Source organism: Thrips palmi, unplaced genomic scaffold, assembly GCF_012932325.1.
Source record: "Thrips palmi isolate BJ-2018 unplaced genomic scaffold, TpBJ-2018v1 HiC_scaffold_2, whole genome shotgun sequence".
NCBI lineage: Eukaryota > Metazoa > Arthropoda > Insecta > Thysanoptera > Thripidae > Thrips > Thrips palmi.
The window spans coordinates 1,646,603-1,668,976 of record NW_023144629.1 but is presented as its reverse complement, the minus strand read 5'-3'; the positions used below and the strand labels follow the sequence as shown (position 1 = coordinate 1,668,976).

Genomic DNA, 22,374 nt, shown 5'->3' with positions numbered 1-22,374 from the left:
TGTGATGTAATCTAGGGGTAGTAGGTGCACAATAAGAAGGCGTTGACATAATTTGTAGAAATCAATGTTGCTTTACTAACAACAATATTCAAATCTGATGAGATATGACTATGAAGATCACTCTCAGATTCTACACGAGACACAATACCGCAACATTCTAAATTTTGTGTTCTTTATAATGCTGTTATGGTACATTCCTAACTATACACATGAGATACATAATGTTGATTCAACACTATTCCATTTTTCATTTCAAAAGTTGCGTATTTCTTTTCAGTTCTATACAGCATACACAACTCTTATCTTAAATTTTCTTCTTTTCTAAAAAATGAAGAGGAAATGGTGATTCTGAAGGATGATGACCTATTCATACATACTAAAGACATATAGAAATATGATTCTTTTTACATTTACTACATACACATAACAATTTGTAATATTTTCTCCTTCCTTAAATAGGAAAAGAAACAATTGTTTTATGAAATTTAAGTATTTACATTCATTTTATAAAAATGAATTCTTCAATAGCTGCATACACAAATTAATTTTGGGAAGGCTTATGAATGAGGGCAAGTAAAGGGAGATGGTTGCAGATTTTGAATAAAAATTGTTTCTGACATTCCTTCCCTGTTCACTTCCGGCAGAAATAAAACTTTCTAAAGATTGAATGACTAGTTCCCCATTGTTCGCAGAAAGTGCAACTGAGTTCTGGTTGTAGAGTTGACAGACATTCCAATAGGCACAATGTACATACAAATCTCCATGAATTTGGTCACAAAACCTCAATGCAAATGATATGTAGTGGACTGTTTCAACTCTACTTTGGCCGCTATCTTATTCACAGGTACAGGAATTATTTTTTAAAAGCCTGTTGCATGGCTGTGATGGAACTTTTTCACAGATTTATAGTAAACATGAAATTATAATGTTGTTTGGCACAAATTTTTTTAGAGTTTAATGAAAGATGTTCTTCTCAAAGCAAGATGAAATAAAGCTAACAAAGTGAAACACAGATATTGCTCTTACCAGGATTGTGACGTAAAGTTTTAGAAACGGGACAGGCAAATGTATCAATCACAATTCTAAATATGTAACAAAACAAAAGCCAAAGTATTTTCAATTCATAAATAAGAGAGCACGTCCACTATATCAGCTGACATAGCCTACTGTTGTTACAAATAATGAGATCTGAGGAACTGAATCTAAAGTAAATGATATTAACTCACCACAGATCATCTACACCACAAGCCACTTCATTGTGTATTTGGAAAATAGAAAACACAGAAAGCAAAGCAGAATTTAGTTTCCAATTCATAGGTACAATTGGTGCCCAAAGAAAGGGAAAACAGTCCAAATTTCAAGTATAGCTATGAAGACCCGAGGAAAATAAACCAAAGGACTTCTCTTTTACTTGATGAGATCGCTAAGTTTGAGGTACCCTTCATAAAAAGAATTTGTATCATTATCTTTGCTTATCAAGTTCTACTTCAAAAATATCTTTTGTGTAAGGTTAAAGAAATCCCAAATTTTCTTGGTGCGTGAAGATATGAGAGGTTCGAAAAAGCTCATTGGTTGTTGTGACCTTTAAGTTGGCCGCCAAAGCAAGTGTGCCAGAAGTGGTTTTTGTAAGGCATATAGAGCAACAATGTTCCTAACCAAACCATGTTAAAGCACATTTGAAATAGAACTGATAAAGACTGAAGACCCAAAAAGAATTTTAAGAACCTAATAATGATGTATGGAGCCCTAAATAACAAATTTCTGTCTGCATCACATATTTTTGATAACAAAGAAAACTGAATGGAAGTAATCAAAAGAAGGTTTTGATATTCAGAAAATCATAGGCTTCAATACCATTTTAATGTAGATTGTTGATGAGTTGCACCAATGATACATATCGACAATTTGACTATTGAAATTGTAATTAAGATTCCATACACAGCTTGTTTGCACTGGGAAGGCCCATTACAGAGCATGCTTTATGCACAATGAAACAACTAAGAGATACACAAAATTGAGATATCACAAGGAGACAGCCCAACTCACATACAAACAATCAACAAATGTACGCTTTGTCATAAAAAGAAATCTACACTTAAATCTACTGGGAAATCAAGAGAAAATAGACATGGCAACTTAAGAAAAACATAATTCAATGTAGCGATCATGAGAAAGAGATTTAGAACATAAACAATTTGTGTGACAGTTAACATGTCTCGTCATTCACATTTACGCTCATAGATGCTACAGATGCAGTTTACTCCAGTACAAGGTTCACCAAGCTCCGCACTTTAATGACTGGGTAGCTCAGTGAACGATCAGCTCTCTTTGACTTCATACTGTCTTTTCTATCTGACACAAATATAATTTAATACTTCATCTTACTGAAAAGGCTATGAGCACTTATTTGTACGGTAACTTAGTGACATGATATTGTGGAACTCATAACAGATTCATTTCAACAAAGGTTATGGCGTGTAACTTCTCACACCCACCCATTCACTCTTGTGAAAATACACATATACAACAAAAACATGTACAGAAAAATCACACAGGCTTTTGTAAATGTGTCTTTTCACAGAGAATGTGCCTCTGCACACACCTGCTAAAACTAGCCAAGAGTAAGTTAAGTAGCTCATGCAAATGAGAGCACAGGATCATTCGTCACCACACATTAAAATTACAAATGCATACACACAAATAAAGATAATAATAATAAAAAAAATCTTTACATGCCATCTAATCCTTCCAACTCATATCATATATGTACACTTCCCATTCCAACCGTTTGTAAATTTGTAAAATTCAACAGAAAACAATCAAAATTTAATTTACATCACAAAGAGTCAAGTCAACAACGAGAAAATAAAAGAAATCGAGAAATGTGTGCATGGGCCGTATGCTGTGGCATGCTTTGCTTTAAAATGATAGTTGTTATCATTCTGTCAATTTACACTGGCATGGTCAAGAGTTTGATTGCAATAAGGAGATAACAATTAAAACTTTCAAATCAAGCAAGAAGTAGACTGTTCACAAATGTTTGCTGATGCATAAATTTTGAGGCAAAATAAGAAAACAAAAACTTTGAGATATAAAGGAAAGGCTCGGACATAACTTTATTATATTCATAAATGGCAAAGGCCACATGACACAATTTCAATTAGATAAAAATAAAATGGGAATAAAAGAAACAGACCTAACATATAATAGGATGATAGATTTTTTAAAATGTTTCATAGATCATTTATCAATTGGCAAATCTTAAGATAAAGACTCATAAAAATTAAATAACATAGACGGTGTTGTGAGAAAACATACACAATTAACACAAGTTCTGGCACTAAAGGAACAATATCTTCTCACAATTTTAACATATTGGATGGTTATCCAGTGAAATCAAGTACTTTGTGACAAACATAATTTACCGGAGCATTAACATAAAACGCTAAAACAGAGTATGTTGAGATAAGTCAAGAAGCACAATATACTCAATTTTTTCAGTTGAGGGAAAACAGAAATTATTACAGAAAGCAGCATGTCACTTAGTACCATTTACCAAATTGAAGCTGTAAATAATGAATAATTTTCTGAAGAGACATTCTGAAGTCCCCCTAAGAATGATACAGGAACATGAAACCAGCATGACATGATTGGGAGTACAAGATGACAAAATCCAACCATTCCCTTGACTACAGTTAATGGTTTTCTGCATATTTTATATTCCCTTAAAAAAATAACACATTACAAATCCAGTCTTTTGAGAACACAGATTTTTGACTTCACCTTGGGCTGTGATGACCACACTTACAAGTTCAAATATCCAGAGCCAAGTTTATACCATCAGTCACTTGACAATACAGAAAACTTTGGAGACTGACTGTAAAACATATCAGGAGTCCCAAAGTATCTACTTTTCACCCTAAACGTATAAAGTAACTAAATAATAGGCATCACATTCATGAAGCAGTATAGTGTCGATTAAAACACAAAGTTTGCAATGTCTGACAGTAGTCAAGCCATCATTCAGGTTTCAAATTACCATAGCTCAATTTTAAATATATATATTTATTTGTATATATATATAACTTATAAAAAGAAAGAAACAACACCTAATAGACTGCCTAAGAATTAGAGCAACACAGATTGATGATGAAGATAATTGCGATAAAAATGATGATGATGATGATGATGATGACAATGAACAATGATAATTGTAATAATTATTATTATGAAGATGATACATGAGAGGTAGTACAGTGGTCATCTGTGATGAATGATGGGAATTGAAGATTCTCACTATTTGACTAAATGCTACGATGAAGGCCATGCCAGCTGCCAGCCGCCGCTACGTGACTCTGATGATGTTTGAAGGTGCTGGCGCGGGGGCGCTGGGCCCCGCCACTGACCCCGGCCCGGGCCCACTAGGTCCTCCACTCCCACTGCTGGCACTGCTACTAGGCTCTGTCTTGATACACTTGCCAGTCAATTGGTTCACACTCAACGGATTGTTAATATCGTGAGGATTTGTCCCGACTGGATGTCGATGTAAGGGAGGTCCTAGTAAAGGTGAGTGGTGGTGGTTGTACATGGGGAGGGACAGGGACAACGGTAACGGGGGAGGGGGCTTGCACTCGTACTCCAGGGGCGTGAGGGGGGACTGCAGGCTCATGCACGGGCTGGCCAGGCTCACTGAGGGGCTGGCCAGGCTGGTGCTCGGGCTGGGGAGGATCATGGATGGACTCGTGAGGCTGGACAGTCCGCTCAGCCCGCCGGGGCTCGACAACGAGTGCGACTGCGACATGGACTCGTCGCCGTCGCCGTCGTCGTCCTCGTCCACCGGGGTGTGCGCGTCGCCCTCGCCCACGCTGCCGCACGAGCCGAGGTTGTCGTCCGACTGGTTGCCGTCGTCGTCGCCGCCGCCGCCGCCGGCCTCCATGTACCGGATGCACTTCTTCTTACGCCTGGAAGCAAACGAGAGCAAGAGCTATAGTAATGCACAAGGACGTGTTTCTTTCCTTTTCTTAAAATTAAAAAAAAGAAGCAAAACAATGAACAGCCAATATGTACACAACAAGAGAAAGAGAATATAAACAGTAAAATATTTCCTCTGCAAGAATCAAGCACAGTAAATTACTTTTGACAAACTGACAGTTAAGTTATGATTTATGAAGAAACGCAGCTCAGGATGATATCCAATGGTAGGATAAAATCCTCGAGCTATTTGAGCAGAGATTTTTCAGAGGAATTAAAGGAAATAGAATATTCTGTGATAAACAAAACAACACAGCTTAATCAGCAAACAAGTTAGTGATGCCACACTGAACTGGACATGCAACAAAAACGACGCTAAACTAAAACTAACTACTTTAAAAAGAAGACTGTTCGTCAATGTGAATACTCTTCAGAGAATGTACCACCAATTGTACATAAATTTAAGGGCAAAATATGATATGCTTCCTGGTATATGAAAATAGACGAACACTCCTCTGGGGCAGCTAAGAGTGGCTATAGTATCAGAATGTCCTCCATGAAAACTGCAGTGCAATTGGCACAATACGCAATGAAAGCTGGGGGCTGCGACACTGGGTCACAAACATGATGGAGAAAGAAAAACCAAAGTTACAACTTAAATGACAATCCATGAATAAAATGTTGTGGTGTATTCCAATAGACAACAAATGACACACACACCCACACAATAGAGTTAAAATTCTGACAAAATTAATAGAACTGTTCATGGCATCTGAATGATTTCTGATTACTGCATGTTAATGTTGCATTAAAGCTGTGAATTGGATTAGCATGATGTGTAAGTCCTTTGATGATGTAAGAAACAATAGTTATGAGTAATTTTCTTGTACATTCCGAAATACCACAAGCAGATATATTCGAGAAATTGTACAAGGTTATTAGATTAATCATTAACACAAAGGCGGCAATCAGCTTTGAGAGAGATGGTACAAATAGTCCAAGCTATCTGTGGCAATTGTAAAAACAAAACAAGAGGTTTCATTCACAAAAGAGGTCTCAACACTGAATAGCAGAGCTGAAATAAAAATAAAGTGTGAAGCAGAGCAGAGATGACAAGGTAACTTATGTCAGATGAACAGAAGAAAACGCCAAACAGGAATTCCAGGCAACAGCGGAACTAGTAGGCACTGCACTCCGTGCATTATTGTATCACACATTATTATCTACTGATGAAGAAGCAAAATATCAAACTGCAGCAAACCTACAGCTTCAAAGAGTAAGATCAAAAGTAAAGGCAAATCAACTAGACTAAAAGAATACAAAATTTAAAAAGTTAAAATGAAAATAATTAAATCAAACTCTACAAAAAGCAAACTGAAATGATAAATAGAGAAATAAATTAGGTGGTGAAACGTCAGTGCTGAGGCATGCCACTCACTGAAGCTAAGAGGAAAGAATTAAAAAATAAACTAAGAGACGAAAATCAAACGCAAATTCGAAGAACAGCCAAAATTAAAACAAAGAAAAAAAACAACAATTAGATGAATGTAATGAAAGGCATAATGAAGACATTACACCGTGGTATATACCAGACTTATCAGCATATTTGTGCGAGCGACTGTTCGAGTTCTAGAGATTTACATAGGTGGGTTCCTGCGGTGAACTAGCAGGCCCCCCACCAGCTGAGTGGTGCATTAGACTAGAGTGTGGGTGGGAAGGGTGGTTTGGGTTCCCAAGGCTGTTGGCTCCATCCGGGCTGGTGACACCACAGCGGGGCGAGCAGCACAACACAGAACAGGAGAAAACCAAAGTCAGGAGCAGAATAAAAGGGGCATTTCATTTCCATCACTTCAAATAGAAAACCAAATTTTCACGCTTGAATTTAAATTTTTGAAAAAGAAAGAAAAATAAAAAAGTTTAGTGTCAATGGGCACTAGCAGAATTAATAATAATTTCCATTCAAACTGCTGATGTATACTAAGAACCTGCTCTACTAAAAATTAAAAGGGGATGTAATGAAAACATAGGCAATTTTCAAAAAGATTCTGCCCTAAATACAAAGAGGAAAAAGTTTTTTAAATAAAGTCGAATTGTGAGTACGACAAATTTGGAGACTGTGCACATAACATCAATGCAACAATGCGGCCATTAAGCCACGTCTTGTCTTAGGAACAAAAACACTTTTTACAACTTGTATGATGGGCAGCACTTTCCAGAAAATGTGTCAACCATTTCTTTAAAAATGAAGAGAAGGGGTTATGAAAGAGAGATTGTGGTGTCAAGTAAGGAAAGGAGGATGGTGCAAGACCATATGGCCTCATCAGGCTTTAAGTGACATGCCCCTTTTAAATTTTGCTACTGTGGTCCAATCCGTAGTGCATTGTGCTTCAGAACTTTGCAACAGTTCTACTGAATACTTGAACTACTACACAGCCTTCACAAACCTCTAGCCTTTAATGCCACATCAGAGATCTCTCTTCCATTCTGTACAATTTCAGTTTGATTCTATTCTTCTCTTTGTGGGAAGACACATTTTCTGAATCATATTAATTCCTTTCAAAATTAGGGAGAAAAACGAAACAAAAGCTGTGCTTTGACAAAATGAAGATAATAATGGCCAAATCCCCAAGAAGTAATGCCCAAATTTACATAGTAGACTAAACAAATGCTTCCCACATCAGCCCATCAATTGACAGTGACACTTGGTGAATTAATTTTTAAGTAAGTCACAAAATTTTGCATCACATTGCAAATAAGTACATTATTACAATTGTTTTCAGCTTGTAATTGCATTTGACTACCACATAACCACAGCTCATCTTCCTTTAAAAATAAGATGTTAAGTTATTTAGCCAACACCCAAAAGATACAAAGAGAAAGGAATACATAATGTGTAGATAGTTTATAAAAAGGAAAGAAACAATACATATACAATATCTGCATCCATATTCAATTTGGAATATTAGGATTATAGATATATTAACATGAAACAAGTCTTTCCACACAGAAAAGAAAAAAACACCAAACATAACAAAATTAGCCTGCAGCTTTCTGGAGAGATCATAGTGACACACTACACTGTGTCACTGTTTTAAAGTGATTACCCCCTCTACAAATAGAACAATTTCCAGGCTTTTTTTTCTTCTGAAGAAAAATGCTGTGCTCAAAATTACTATCATGCACCATAGTAAGTATGGAGCACAAGGCAAGGCATTGACAAATTCTGAAAGACTAATCCATGGCTAGCCACACTGCCTGGCCTGCTTCTCTGACTTTGTCAGGGTTTGGAAGTATCAAACACAGCTACAATATAATTCAAACCAAATCACAAGATTGAAATACACTACAATCAAAACTGCCAGATCTCTACAGATGTGTAAACCTGCACATGACTTAGATGTATCTATCTAACTGTGCAAGAGAAGATCTGACAGTCAAATTTTAAACTGCAGCAAATTGATTAGGAGAACTCCTATTAGAACGCCTGGACACGTCGGCCGTTATAACAACCAGAAACAATACTTGAGCTTCTCCGAAATTCCCTAGTATCTAGAATTCTATAAAGATTGTACTAGATGCCAAACAGCTACCGGTCTTTTCAGTACGCTCACTCAATCTCTCGACAATAGATTTAGAAATATGTACAAGTTTCTTTCAGAGAGAAAGGAGACTGCAGATTATATCCCAATGGGATGGTTATGAACTCTTCGCAGAGTATTTGCAAAACTACCACATAATTAAAATCACCAAATAGGGTAAGAATGTGACAGCACGGAGAGGAGAGAAGCCTTAAAAGCAGTGTCGAGGAGGGATTGAATGAGCGCTAGCTGTACTTACAGAGCCAAATTTCAGCACTGGTGATGAAGCTGACCGTATCTCTACAAGTCAGTGACATCAATTTAAGATTACACCAGAACACAATTAAACATTTAACATTTGCTTACCTGCATGGTTTGCACCACTGACTTTGTTGATCCAGACCATATCGTGCTCTGCATTTTTTCATGTTATTTCCTGGGAAAAAAAGAGGGAAGACAAATATGAAAACCAAGAACAGGTATCCTTTCACATTATGAGTACATCTCTTATTTTTCAGTTGAACAGCAGAACGACTCTACAAGAATCAACAAACATTAAAAATTTGTACTGGTAATGAATGCAGTTTAAAGCTATGCAACTTGGTAAAAAATGAGAGATGTACCGCCCCGTCCAACACAGAAAAGAGTATTCAAACTAATATGCAATAGACACCCAAGCAATGAATAATGTGGTTGAAAGGACAAATTAAAATAAGGCATAAAAAATTCAAAAACAATAAAGCATGACAGTTTGGCTGTGCTCTGATGCTGATACCTCCAAAAGGAAATTCCAGCTATGCTCCAGTGCAGGATATGGATAGCACAGTTTGAAATAAGCAAAAAATTGATCTCTTACAGCCACAAAATTCAGATCCATTAATTTTTAGATAACAATTACCCATCAACCCAATCCAAATACATAATGTATTGCCACATTAATACTCAGATGTGAACTATAAATCATAGTATGGAATCACAAAATGAAGTACTGTGAAAAACAACAATACAAGAGAAAAAATACAAGAGAAATAATACTCAACCATCAAAAACTTATGCCACTTTTCAAATTCTTCAAAAAGTAAGACACTTACAATTCATATGTAACCATGGTTAGAACAATTAGTAGGAACACTTGTGTTAGCCTACAGGCGGCGACAAATAAGTTAAGTTATTAATGGCAATACAGTATGTTCGTACTAACAATAAGTGAGAGGCATGCAAGGTACGCAAGTCTGAGAAGAACGCAGGTTCATCTAGGCGCTACGTCTCTTGATTAAGCAGAATAGGTACCCTGAATGGAAACACAAATCCCCATCCCCTTTTCTAAAAAATAGCTTTTTTTTATATGCCAGCAAATTATGTGGTTTTTTCCCACCCTGAAATAAACATGCAACAAAAAGAGAAAATATAGGAAGATCTGGCTGGGGCCTAGTTTGCTTCATAAGTTGCATACCTCCATCATTTGTTTCTTGTTTGCGTTTCCTCTTCTTACCACGCGTTGTATTGGCACGGGAAGACCAATCAGGATAAAGTTGCATATGCAGCTGTCTCTCTTTGCGAGCCAACTCATAATACCTGGCTTGTTCCTCTCTGCTTAATGCGTGCCACTATTGAGGAAGCAAAATAAAAGACACTTATTAATTTGGATGCTTCTCTCTTATTTACGCCCCCAAAATGAAGAAAAGAAAAAAGGAACTAAGCTGCCATCGACACCTTCGCATTCACTCCTATTTTCTCCTTGATTGTGCTAGAAATACAGCTCCTGGCCCCAAGAATACAAAAAAATGATGCAAGAGATTTGGCCCCAAACCTCTCTTCCTAATAGCCTGCCCAACCAGTGTGGCTTGAGTTCCCACCTCACAAAGGGCAACCTATTCTGCTGTTTTCAATGTGAGTGCACCAAAAGGGTATGTGTTGATACCAAGCGTGTGACCGCACACATACATTGGGATCTACCAGCTTCCCAGGCCTGCGTTCTCTCACAGACTGCCATTCTAGCACTACTGGACTGTATTCCACCCACACTAGACCAGGGGACCATTACGTTATTATTTATAAAAAATCAGTTTGAGTTAAAACGTCATTTCACTTTATGTTGTCTTTATGGCTTATGGCCTAAAGAGAAGAGTCAGTTCAAATTCATAATTAAAAAAACACTTTCAAAAAACTAATCTTGATATTAATTTAAATGAGACTTGAGAATAAAATTGGTGAAAGCACAATCTAGATCAAGCCGTAATGTAAATGGAATACATCCTCGCGGAAAATAGGGAAGTGAGTTTGCAGTGAGGGAGGTACCTCCTCCAGTGTCAACCGGCACTCGCTCCTTCTTTCTCTTCTTCTTCTTGGCGCCGTAACCGTAGTTATCTCGAGCACTCCAGGCAGGATACAGCTGCATGTGAAGTTGTCGCTCTTGGCGAGCCTTTTCATAATATTTGCCTTGCTCCTCTCGTGACAGAGAATGCCACTACAAAAATTAACACAATAAGATTTTAAAACATTAGAAAGGGGGAAAAACAAAATCAGGAAAATTTGAAAAATTGTGAAAATTTGTTTGAGATTTACTGCTTTACCTAAGGCAAAATTTCAACATGAAAATAAATGTTGATTTACTTCCTATGATAAAAGTACAAAGTGCAAAGAATGCATCAAGAGCAGTTAAACTTCAATACAAATTGAAATTTATTAGAGGATTGCAAAAGAAGGTAATAATCCCACACAACTATTCAATTTGAAAATGAAGATTAGAAACCAATTACATTTCAGAAATAAGTTAGGAACTTGATGACTGGTGAAATCAAAAGGAACTGGGGGAAATAGGACAGGAAAAAATAGCAAAGTAGGTATCTGACTTACCCTACGCCCTAGAATCTGGTTTATCGCTGCACTCTCTTTCAGTGTGCACTCAGACACGACTTGTTGTCGCATTTCTTTCATGTACAACATGAAAGCATTGAGGGGTTTTTTGATATGGGGTTTCTTCTTTTCTGTAAGTCAAGAAAGAAAAGAAAAGAGGGTCATACACTTTGTGGTTTTTAAGGATACAAAAGGATAGAATATAGTGATTGAGGGAAAACAAACATACCTTGGTTATTACTCCCGTTTCCAGGATCTTGACCTTTTGAGTTATCTGAATTTGACCCAGAGTTCTTTTGATGATCAATAATCGACCTGAAAAATACAAAACAGAAAAACGCTCAGATTTAGTCTCCAATATAACACATTTGTATGCTCTAGAATGATTACGATCACATCAAGAAGAAAAACGAGGCAATGTAAAAGTACCGTGAAAAATTGAGAAGCTGTGGTCGTGAATAGGAATCAGACTTTGAAGAAAGAGGGGGACTAGCACCAACAGACGACAAGGGACTAAGGGTCAAGTTTTGAGTTGAGGAGACAGATGAGGACCGTCCACTGGATGCAGCAGACATGGAGTGAGACATGGATTCGTCATTAGACAGGTCTGTAGGTGTTGTTAAAGAAGTTATGCTGGACGTTGGAGTGCTTGACTGGGTGTCACCACTGACCCTCCATTGATGAAAATCTTTAATTCTTAAAAGAGAGTCTTGCGAGCCTAGCTTGTTACAAGGAAGTGAGGTGGTCACAGTTGATGAGGGGTTTGTACTTGATGAAACTGAGGCAGGTGATGAAGCAGGAGGTGACATTGGAGTAGACGTAGCCCTTTCTGAAGGGTGCAAATTTTGGTAAGCAGAACTAGAGAGAGGTGAGGCTAATAATTCAGGACTCATTCCTGAATGAAGTAATGTTGACGATGCCAGGCCCAATGGGAATCCAGGGTTCAGCAAGGGATTGAACCCAGAACCTAGGCTTTGGGCTGCTAGTAAAGGACTCAAGTGAGACATTTGAGGATAAATATTTGGAAACGTTGAGTTTATCAAACTACCCATGTACATGGCGGATAGAAGCTTTTGTTCATAGGCAGCTAAATTATTAAGTACCAAATTAATTCCCTCCACAGTGTTTTCTAAGTTGTCTAGGCTGCCCTGGGCATTCAATTTTTTGACATAGTCAGCCATAAGCTTGTCGAATACTTCTAAGTATGCGGCAGACATTCCTGAGGAATCTTTAGGGCTGTCACGCAATAGAGCCTTGGCAGCTGATTTTTGACCTTTGCTTGGCATGGATTCCGTCTTTGCTTTGTTTAGACACAATGCACTATAAAGGTTAGGTGATTGCAAGATGAATCTGCTTAGTTCTTCCTGTCTATCACCTTGTTGCCCTCCAGCCTTTTTGGCATTAATCTTGTTTGCAACTGAATACGCTGACTGTTTATTATCAGTGGGCAACTTAGCAGTATGACTTCTGTTATTCGATGAAGAATAAGGAGACGGCTTTTGAGTTTGAGCGTCATTCCAGGGAGTCGCTTCGGAATCTGTCACTTCCTGCTTGACAGTTGGTACTTTCAACACAAATTTCTTCGGCCTCTCATCTGAATAAGCCTTTCTTGCTTTCATGAGTGCTTGGTTCCTCGAATAGAAGTTGCCATCCTCCTCATTCAAATACAACTCATGGTTCGCTGGACTGGCTTCGCCCAGTTTGGGCCCAGCCAAGTCACTCACACCCATTGCAGCTGAGTCGGGCGACGAGACAGTCAACTTCTTCTTCACCAAATCAAGGGGCTGCTCACTCCAAGGATCATACTCTGATTCCATGACGAATACAAGAATGCAAAGCAAACCGCCTCTACCCCCTAGTCATTGTCAACACCCCTTTGCAGACAGTGCGGCGCCAACAAGTGCACAGGCAGCCTCACACACGCACACACACATGAACACACACGGCACGTGCGTTAAAACGGCACTAGTGTGCCAGAGCGGCCGGGCACGGTGGCGGTACACCTCCAGGGGCATCGGGCAGCGCGGCTAGCGCAGCTGGCGAGGGCCGAGGGGTGGCGGCGGTGGCGGTGGCGGCGGGGGGTGGCGGCGCCATGGGCGCCATGGGCGCTGCGACGGCCCGATCCCCGGGGCCGGGGCCGAGGACGAGGAGGCCCCGCGGCACCGCGCTCATGGCCCTCTCCTCCACGATGATCCCCTCGGCGGGGGCCTCGCCGCCGCGGGCAGGGCCATGGACGGCGGGGCAGGGCGGCGCGGCGCCACGTCACGGCGGAGCTCGTCACGAAGGCCGTCACGATGGATGGAACACTTGTTGTGGGCGGCGGCGGGCCGTCGTCACGATGCGTCACAGCGTCACGACGTCACGGCGTCCATGTCCGACGAGGAAGACTGGCTGCCTTCTTCTCCGCTTGCGTCACCACCTTCCCCTCGGCGGGCCGCCGTGCTGCGACCGCGTCGCGTCCGCCCCCGCGCGCTGCTGCACCGAGTGCTGCACCCTGGACAGGCCTGGACGGGCCTCGGCGCCCACCACCGACATGCAGGCGACGCCGCGGCGCGGTACGGCGTGGCACTGCGGCACTCTGCGACGCCTCGGCGTTGCTTCGCGTTCGACACAAAGGACAGGGTGTCGCTTCACCTCGGCCTCCCTGCACGTCCGTCCCGTCGCGTCCCGTCGCGTCGCGGCCGCGGCAGGGCGCTGTGGGCCCGCTTGGCGCTGCCTGGCGCCGGCGCCTCGCCGCGGTCGACCCATCGACACATCGACCCGCCCTTCGAGACCCAGCGGCCGATCGGCCGTGTCGTCGCCGCGGTCCTGGGTGCAGCCGGCCGCACAACCGCGCGCCAAGGCCGGCCACGGCGGCCACCGGCATGCACCTGGACACCTGCACCGCGGCGCCGTGCCCCGGTCGGCCCAACGACGGACTGCGTTTTCGACGCCAGTCGATTGCAGCCGCCACTCGATTGCACGAGTCGATTGTGCCGCTGGGGTGGAGGGGTGGCGGCAGGGTGGCGGTGGCAGCGAAGGGTGGCTCCGCGCTCTGCGTTCCGCGCTGCGCCCGCCGCCCGCCTCGCTTGCCTCGCGGCGTTGGGGGTGGCCGGGGTGGCCGTGGCGCGGGGCGAGGAGGGGCGTGGAGGGGGTAGTCTATCCGTCGAGCTGAAATAAGTGAAGCGAGCACCGACTGTCTCTATGACCTCAATAGCATCCGATAGGGGCGCGCGTCGCACCGCCCGCGCCGCGGCGGGGTAGGCAGGCAGAGCCTCCTAGCTTTGGCGCGGGGCCGCGCGGGGCGGCAAGGGCTTGACTCTGCCCTGTATCGAGCCGGGGCGAGGCGAAGCAGAGCATCACCCTGCCCCATCCCTGGACAATAGCCGAAGAAAGGCAGGCCTGCTTGCCCCGCCGTAAGGGTAAGGGCCGCCAGGCCGCCGGGGCGCCAAGGCAAGGGCCGGGCCGGGGGCGGTGGGGCGGCCGCGGAGGCGGCTCGGCGCGCCTCATCCGTCTGTATGGATTTCGCTTGGAGGCCGCGCCCCGCGACGCCCGGGGCCGGGACGCTCTGCCCCGCAGCCAGAAGGCAAAGCAACCGCAGCGCCCAGCCCAGCCCAGCTTCGCGAGGCAGTGGGCCGGAGTCTCTCTCCGGGCTGGGCGAATATACAGCATAACGCAGTCCACAGCCTCGCGCCGCCCCCGCCGCCCCCCGCCGCCCCCCGCCGCCCCCGGCCGCCCCCGGCGGACCGCTCGGAATGTCATCATCGTGGAGCGGGTGCGAGGTGCGGGGGCGGGGGAGGCGCCCCGCGTCGACCTGGCCGTGCAGGATAAAGCCAAGCGGGCCGAGTGGAGCGCGGAGCGTCGAGCGACATTTGCTGCCATTCATTGATCGCAGGGCTGGCAGGGCTGGCTGCTGCAAAACCTCCGCGCGCCCCGCCCGCCCTTCCGTCCGCGCCACGCCGCGCCACGCCACGCCCCCATGGAGACGGATGCGGCACGGCGCGGCGTGGCGCGGCGTGGCGCATCGCAGGGCCGGGCGACGACTCCGTCCGCGGCTTCGGCTTCGGCTCCGCGGTGCGATGACGGGAACGGCACCGCGCGGCACCGCGCCCCGCGATTCGGATCGCGGACGGTGGCGCCCTCTGCCGGCCGCGCCGCGGACTGCCGCACCCTGCCGTCGGCGCCGCGACGCTGGCGCTACCCCGCGCTGGGGCCGGGCCGAGGGTGCGTCCGCGGCGATACTCCGCACGCGCCGGCAAACACACTCCCGGGCCAGCCGCACAGTGGGCCAGAAGACCGGTGGAGGCGGCCAAAACTCTAGACGAGTTTTGCGCTCCAGAGACGCTAAACAGGACTCGAACCGAACGTGTGACCCCACCAATGGATTGCTCTCCGAACGAGGAACCCATTGGTGGGGTCACACGTTCGGTTCGAGTCCCATTTAGCGACTCTGGAGCTCAAAACGCGTCTAGAGTTTTGGCCGCCTCCGCCCACTGTGCGCTGTAGCCGTACCCACCCCTTCACGCTCCGCTCCGCTTCCACGCGGGCAGACACGCTCTGCCATTTCACACTCCACCTGCCAGGCAAACTAAAGAGCCGAGGGACTAGAAAAATAAAGGGGAAAAGGAAGAAAGCAATATCGTGGCGTCCTCCGCGCGCGACGCGTGCCGAACGCCGAAATGAACGAGGTGTCAGCGTCGCCGGCAGCCTCATCCGGGACGACGCTCGCTGTCTCACTCGCACTCGCGGCGCGCCCCGTAAGGGTGCGAGGGAGACGGCGAGACAGGGCTCGGAATCAGCCTCTTCGGCAACGTGACACGGACAGACGTAATCAAGGCGGCAAAGGGACAGGCGGAGGGCGCCCTGTTGCTGCCCTGCTGGCAAGCTTGCTGGCCTCCACGGCCCACTCGGCGGGGCGGGGAGGCGACGACGCGCACCTCACAACGTGCATGTGTGTGTGCATGTGTGTGTGCATGTGTGTGTGTAGGTGTGTGTGCATGTGTGTGGCCTGGCTGACAGAGGGAAAGGTGTTGTGTGTGTCAGGGGAAAGAAATGTTCGGGCATGAGCATCAAAGACCTGCTAAATTGATGATATGGGTGAACGAGCAAAGAAGAAGAAGAAGAAGAAGACGACGAAGGAGGAGGAGAAGTAGACTAAGAAGGACGAGAGGAGGGAGACGGGGAGAGAGACTCACCTGTGGTTGTGGTCGGGCTGGGGTCCCAGGTCCTGCTTGGGGCCCGGCGTCACTATCGCCGGGTTGGAGGACAGCGGGTGCGACAGGGGGTGGTGGCCCGGGTGGCCGCCGGGGCCGTGCGGGCTGCCCAGGCCGGGGTGGTGGTGGTGGTGGGCCGGCAGCAGGCCCGTCGGCGAGAACCTGCAACAAGCCGCCAGGACGGCGTTGGCGTTACGAACGGGCGGATGTGTCGCTGACATTTGCAGAGTAGGGTTTTAGATACAGGGGCCCTCGCCCTTTGGGGTAGTTCTGTTTTTGAAAAACAAGGGAACCGCGAGCTTGACGGGCTTGACGCCCCCCCCCCCTCTCTGCTCGCGGCGAGGCTGTAGGCTGGCGGGGTGCGCGCCGCACTCCGAGTGTGCCACCCACTGGGGAACAAAAAGCTCGAGTGCCAAAATCAGGGCCCCTCGACCCAAGCCGTCTGCACACAGTCGTTCTCGTTGCTCTGTCTCGCTCGCACCTCTGCGGGACGCCCCACGAGTGCGAGGGAGACAGAGCGAGTCTGCCGTGGAGCGCGTCGACGCCCCGCTCCGCTCAGCCCCGTTGGCATTCACACCTCCGGAGGGCGTGGAGCCACTCACTCGCCCCGAGCCACTCGCGGGGCGCGGGGCCGCGGGCCTCGGGGCCGGGGATCGACTCCATTCATCGGCGAGGTGAGAAAAGCCCCCGCGCACACAAACACGAGGGCGCGCCGCCACTCTGTCACTCGCGGTGGCAATCGAGTGGGCGGAGAAGACGATCCAACTAGTACGCGCAGTTTCCGAGGGGCGACCCACTGTAAAATTATGTGTACAATGATTGTGTGAATGTGCAAGATTTCTGGCGTTTCTGCCCCACATATTGCCTACTTACAGGCGTTTTGGCCACCTGAATGTGGAATGTGGTCAAATTTTGAACAACGAATGTGGGAAGCTGTTCCCCCTTCGGCCGTTTCCAACCCTCCAAAAAAAAAAAAAACACTAAACAGCAAACACGAACTTCTTTTTCGGATAAGCGGATTGATTTCTATCGATAGGCCGATAATTTTACTGAAGGACTCACCAAGAGGCTGCGACCTGCGACATCTCCGGGCTCAGCATGGGGTAGGGGTACTGCGCCGGCGAGAAGGGGTACATGGGCGGCCGCGTGAGTCCTGTGGGACGACAAGCAGCGCGAGTTAGCGGAGGCGCCGGGGGCACGCAGCACGCGCAGCACATACAGGACAAGCCGAGACCAACAACAACAGGCATTCATCTACTCAAAACAAAAAATAAAAAAACTTTAAAATTTGGTTAATACTTTTTGCCGTGAACTTAATAAGCGTAGAAGTCTTCGCCGGCTTGTCCCGGATATGATCGAAAACACAATAATACCAAGAGAACAACAACAACACATGCACAACAACAAGAAAGGCATGCAGAAAGGAGAGAAAAGGAAAAGAATCGCCGCTAAACTTTCCACGCCGCTGTGAGTATCGATCTGTAACAGCCTGCGGGGGGCTCGCCCACTTCGTCATCGTCGTCGTCATCGTGGTGGCCGCGGTGCGGGCGGAGGCCGCGCGCCGCGCCCCACACTGGCCTCCTCGACCAGGGACACGCGTCTCACTAATGAGCAGGCACACTGTGACACTGCATCAAGTGGCCGAGGCACGCCGCACGACGCCGACACGCTGCTCGTTACCGCACCGCCGCGTACCGCGCCGCCGCCTTTCGTCGCTCCGTCTCTCTCGCACTCGCGGGGCGGGCCGGCCGGGTGCGAGAGAGACGGCGCATGCAGATGCACGCCCGCACGCAATTAGGCGACCGCCCCGGCCACGCCACTGTAACGTATAGTGTGGCGTCCGCCCACCCCCTGACAGGCACCCCGAACGGCACGGGGCTGCACCACCGCAAGCGAGGCCCGGCCGCTTCAAAGCGCCCAGGGCGCCCAGGGCGCCCAGCCAACTAGACACAAATTGTGTTTTTTTAAAGTTTTTGAAAACGGTGCATCAAAGTGCCTACCCAACTGACAAACATTGAATTTAGAGTCGAAGGAAACTGTGCGCAGCCACTTGACAATAATTTAACCCACATGGAAAATTTTGAAGTAAATTTAAAAAAAGTCTCTTTTTTGTCTAGCCGTCTGTCTGGCCACACACTCGGAGTGTTTGGGCCTCTCGTCGCCTCCTCTTTGTTTGGCGACACTCCCCGCGACTCCCCGCCGCGCCGCGCGCAGGTAAGAAGAAGGGGGTGGAGGAAAAAGACACTCGCCCCGCTGAATCTTCTCTGCCCGTGTAAGTCTCTCGAGCCGCTCGAGAGAGCGAGGCGCGCACGTATACGACTGTTTTTTTTGCCCGCGGAAATGGGACCCTTTTGCGAATGCGCGGGTCTCGCCCGCACGCCGCCCGCAGGTACGGCGGCGCGCTAAATTAGTTTAGTTTGCAAATTCGCCCGATGGCGCTGGATGGCGTCACCCGAGTGTCGCCCCGCCCCGCCCCGCCCCGCCCCGCCCCAGAGAGGTGCAGTTGGGCTCATCCCCGCACAACAGGTCTGCATCTTCACAGCGTCGACATCGTTCGTGTGCTTTTCCACCCCCCTGCACAGCAGACGCCCAAAAAATACTCTGCTTTCAACCAAACAATTTCTTGAGAAAATTTTTTATTTTTTTTCGAGTGAAAGTGAAAACCGTTTTTCCCTTTGAAGAAAAATGATAAGGCAGCAGAGGGGCAGATATAGAAAGAGAAAATTAGACGAAAGAAAGAGAAGTCGCAGCATGAACCTCAAAATTGTCTACAAGCACAGATAAAGACGAAACACCTCACGTATAAGGGAGACACTAAAGACAACGAATTCACTCACACAACACATGCAGGGACACACACGCACGCACGCACACACACACAATACCTCCTCAGGCGCCCCAAATCCTCAAGACAGCAGTGACCGCCTACCACACGAAGTTGGAAGTACGAAGTACCGTCGGCCTGCCCCGCGCGAGGGGCGGCGCTCGGCCAGAGAGGAGTGAGTGGAAAGGAACAGAGTGGCGAATGGAACATGGAGCGAAAGCCGACAGGGTGGAAGACTGCTCTCACCGACACCGACGGGCGTTTCAAACTTCTCAAACCGCATTTCCACACGCCTCTGGTATTTGATAAGCCAGTTTATTTGCGTTTGACCAAGCTATTTCAGTCGACGTCCGCTCCGATAGGATCGAGGAGAGAACAGCCCCACGCAGAGCCCCGCGAGAGATTGGCAAGAGGGAATACAGTCATGAGGACCTCGTACATGAAACACGACTCGAGATCTCGAACCGTCGATGGCTCGACAGGGGGATAGGTAATGCGCGGTGGGGTCCACGGCGACGGGCACGGCGCGGAGGTGGTCAGGGTGAGTCAGCTTGGGTGGACGAATCAAAAACCGTCAATAATTCAGTCAACATAGGGGTAGGTTGGGGAAGAAAAGTACAGGGTAAGGAAGGCACAACCCTTGTGGAGCTGATGTCTTCACTTTCCTCGACCAGTGATTTCAACTCTACATGAAAATCTGAGTGTGAAAACACTGTTAAATGGATGCCATGGACTGGAGCAGTGGACCACGAGGGGGATGTGTACTTTTCGTACCCTGTACTTTTCTACCCCAACCTACCCCTATGTGGTTTCATAGTTCATTTGACTGTCCTCCCGACGGTCACATGAAGATAGAAGCCTCTGACACAAGTATTTACACAGGGCTCGTCTTTAAGAGACTGATTTCCTTGTCAATTAACTGGAAAATAACGTAAAAGTTAATTTTGAAAGTAAGCGGGAGCACATTTTGTGTCCCTTCCGAAGTAAAATAGGTCGATAGCAAGGAAGTGCCAGAGTGTCAGAAAAAGACGACACAGCGACAAAAAAAAAAAAATGACAAGAGGCTGAAAGTAAACCGACAGCACCACCAACACCAAGGGGAAATAACTCCAGCCAAATTCGTACACTGAAATTTATCAAACTTGTACAATTCACTGAAATTCATTAAAATTCATCAAAATTCAATTGAAATTCATCGAATTTTGATAGAAATTTGACTGAAATTCATCGAAATTCAACTGAAATTCATCGCAATTCAACTGAAATTCAACTGAAATTCATCGAAATTCGACTGAAGTTCATTGGAATTGTACACCGAAACTCACAGTGATTTCCCCTTGACCAACACCGCACCCGCACCCATCACCGCCGCACCACCACACCAGCAACACGAAGGCCGTCACCACTTTTTCAAGGATTACAAAATGGGGTCTAACCTGAGGCGGCGAGCAGGGGGCCCAGCCGCTTCCAGTGGCTGGGGCTCACGGCGTGCACTCCATGGCCCGCGACGGCCAGGCCGCGCTGCAGCCAATACTCACCGGGCCCCTTGGGGTCCAGCTGGTACGGCGGGATGCCCATGTGCGCGGGCGGGGGCTGCCCCAGGTCGCCGCCGGGGCAGAAGAAGGGGTGCGGACCCGCCAGGCCCATCTTGCTCGCCTGCAAACAAACAGAGAAGGAAGCATTAGCGACACGTTATCAACGCCGTCATCGCACTCTCTCTCTCTCCCCCCCCCCCTCCTCTCTCTCCCCCCCCCTCTCTCTCTCCCCCCCCCCCCTCTCTCTCCCCCCCCTCTCTCTCTCCCCCCCCCCCCCTCTCTCTCTCTCTCTCTCTCTCTCTCTCTCAGAGGAGTGAGAGAGACGGAGCTGGGTGCGCAAGCAACGCGCGTATTCGCAATCGCGAGTCGAGAGTCCGCCCTCAAAGGCCGAGCGGGAAAATAAAAGGTAAGCGCGTCAGCGCGGACAGTCCCGGTCAAAAACACGCGCGCGGCCCCACAGTGTGGCCCCGTAGCGAGGCCCCATAGCGCGGCTCGACATGAAAGGGCCGGCCGGGCTCTGCGCCGCTTTGCACGCTGTGCCGCCAGGCGTGCGCGTCCGGGGCTCGGCTCCAGCGTGCTCCGCACAGTGGGCCGGAAGACCGGTGGAGGCGGCCAAAATCCCGCACGCGTTTTGAGCTCCAGAGTCGCTAAATGGGACTCGAATCGAACGTGTGACCCCACCAATGGATTGCTCTCCGAACGAGGAATCCATTGGTGGGGTCACACGTTCGGTTCGAGTCCCATTCAGCGACTCTGGAGCTCAAAACGCGTCTAGAGTTTTGTCCGCCTGCGCCGGTCTTCTGGCCCACTGTGCTCCGCGCTCCGGCGTGCTAGCTCCAAGGAGGGGGCCCGGCCGCCCGGGCAGTAGGCAACCCGCAGCGCCGCCCTGCGCCGCGCTGCCTACCCCGGCGTCCGCAGGGGCCCACCCATTACCATTACCATTAAGGGCTAGACCACACATGATCGTATGCCATTTCGGGCCCGACACATGCTCGCCTGCACTGCAAAACGAGACATGGCCGTCCTTACTTGCCCCGGAGCGAGGGCACAGCTCCCCGTCGCCCCAGCCGCGGCCAGCCGGCAGCGGCCCGTCACTGGCGGGCCACCAGTGAGCCACCCCGTCGCCGTCGCCGTCCTTCGGGCCCACGGCCCACCAGCCCACCCACTCCATTTGCCGAGTTGAGCTGATTAGCAAACGCCCCCGCGGCGGGGCGCGGCGGGGCGGGGCGGGGCAGGGCGGAGGGCAGGGCCCCGGGGTGGGGCGGGGCGGTACGCCAAAGCGCGGCACAGCGCGGCACAGCGGCTCAAAGCCGAGCTCAAAGGAGCCATCCGGGCGACCGGCACCGCGGCGCCCCGCCCCGCCTCGCCCCGCCGGCCAGCTCAAAGCGCTCAAAGCGCTCAAAGCGCGCGCATGCGCC

General features: G+C 47.9%; 1 protein-coding gene across 5 annotated transcripts; it reads right to left on the bottom strand.

Moving 5' to 3' along the window:
• Positions 1-48: 48 nt before the first annotated feature.
• LOC117646745 (protein pangolin, isoforms A/H/I/S-like) lies at positions 49-21,077 on the bottom strand. Of its 5 annotated transcripts, XM_034387908.1 has the most exons (8): positions 20,960-21,077; positions 17,660-17,750; positions 16,580-16,759; positions 11,635-11,720; positions 11,406-11,536; positions 10,848-11,016; positions 8,916-8,985; positions 49-4,961 (listed from the first exon to the last, which is right to left on the bottom strand). In XM_034387908.1, the coding sequence occupies exons 1-8, from the start codon at positions 21,066-21,068 to the stop codon at positions 4,346-4,348; spliced, it is 1,452 nt and encodes a 483-aa protein (XP_034243799.1). In that variant the 5' UTR covers positions 21,069-21,077; the 3' UTR covers positions 49-4,345. The 5 variants fall into 5 exon arrangements, with proteins under 5 accessions (XP_034243799.1, XP_034243796.1, XP_034243795.1 ...); XM_034387906.1 differs by lacking the exons at positions 16,580-16,759; positions 17,660-17,750; positions 20,960-21,077 and adding exons at positions 6,561-6,727; positions 11,835-13,451 and having other exon boundaries at positions 4,836-4,961; XM_034387907.1 differs by lacking the exons at positions 16,580-16,759; positions 17,660-17,750; positions 20,960-21,077 and adding exons at positions 6,613-6,727; positions 11,835-13,451 and having other exon boundaries at positions 4,849-4,961.
• Positions 21,078-22,374: the final 1,297 nt, after the last annotated feature.

Excerpts from the sequence above, each read along its gene's own strand:
- LOC117646745 (XM_034387904.1), bottom strand. The coding sequence starts at position 13,222 with ATGGAATCAGAGTATGATCCTTGGAGTGAGCAGCCCCTTGATTTGGTG. Across the intron at positions 11,017-11,405 it reads ACCAGATTCTAGGGCGTAGG|TGGCATTCTCTGTCACGAGA; the intron begins GTAAGTCAGATA and ends TAATTTTTGTAG. Across the intron at positions 4,962-8,915 it reads CAGTGGTGCAAACCATGCAG|GCGTAAGAAGAAGTGCATCC; the intron begins GTAAGCAAATGT and ends GTTTGCTTCCAG.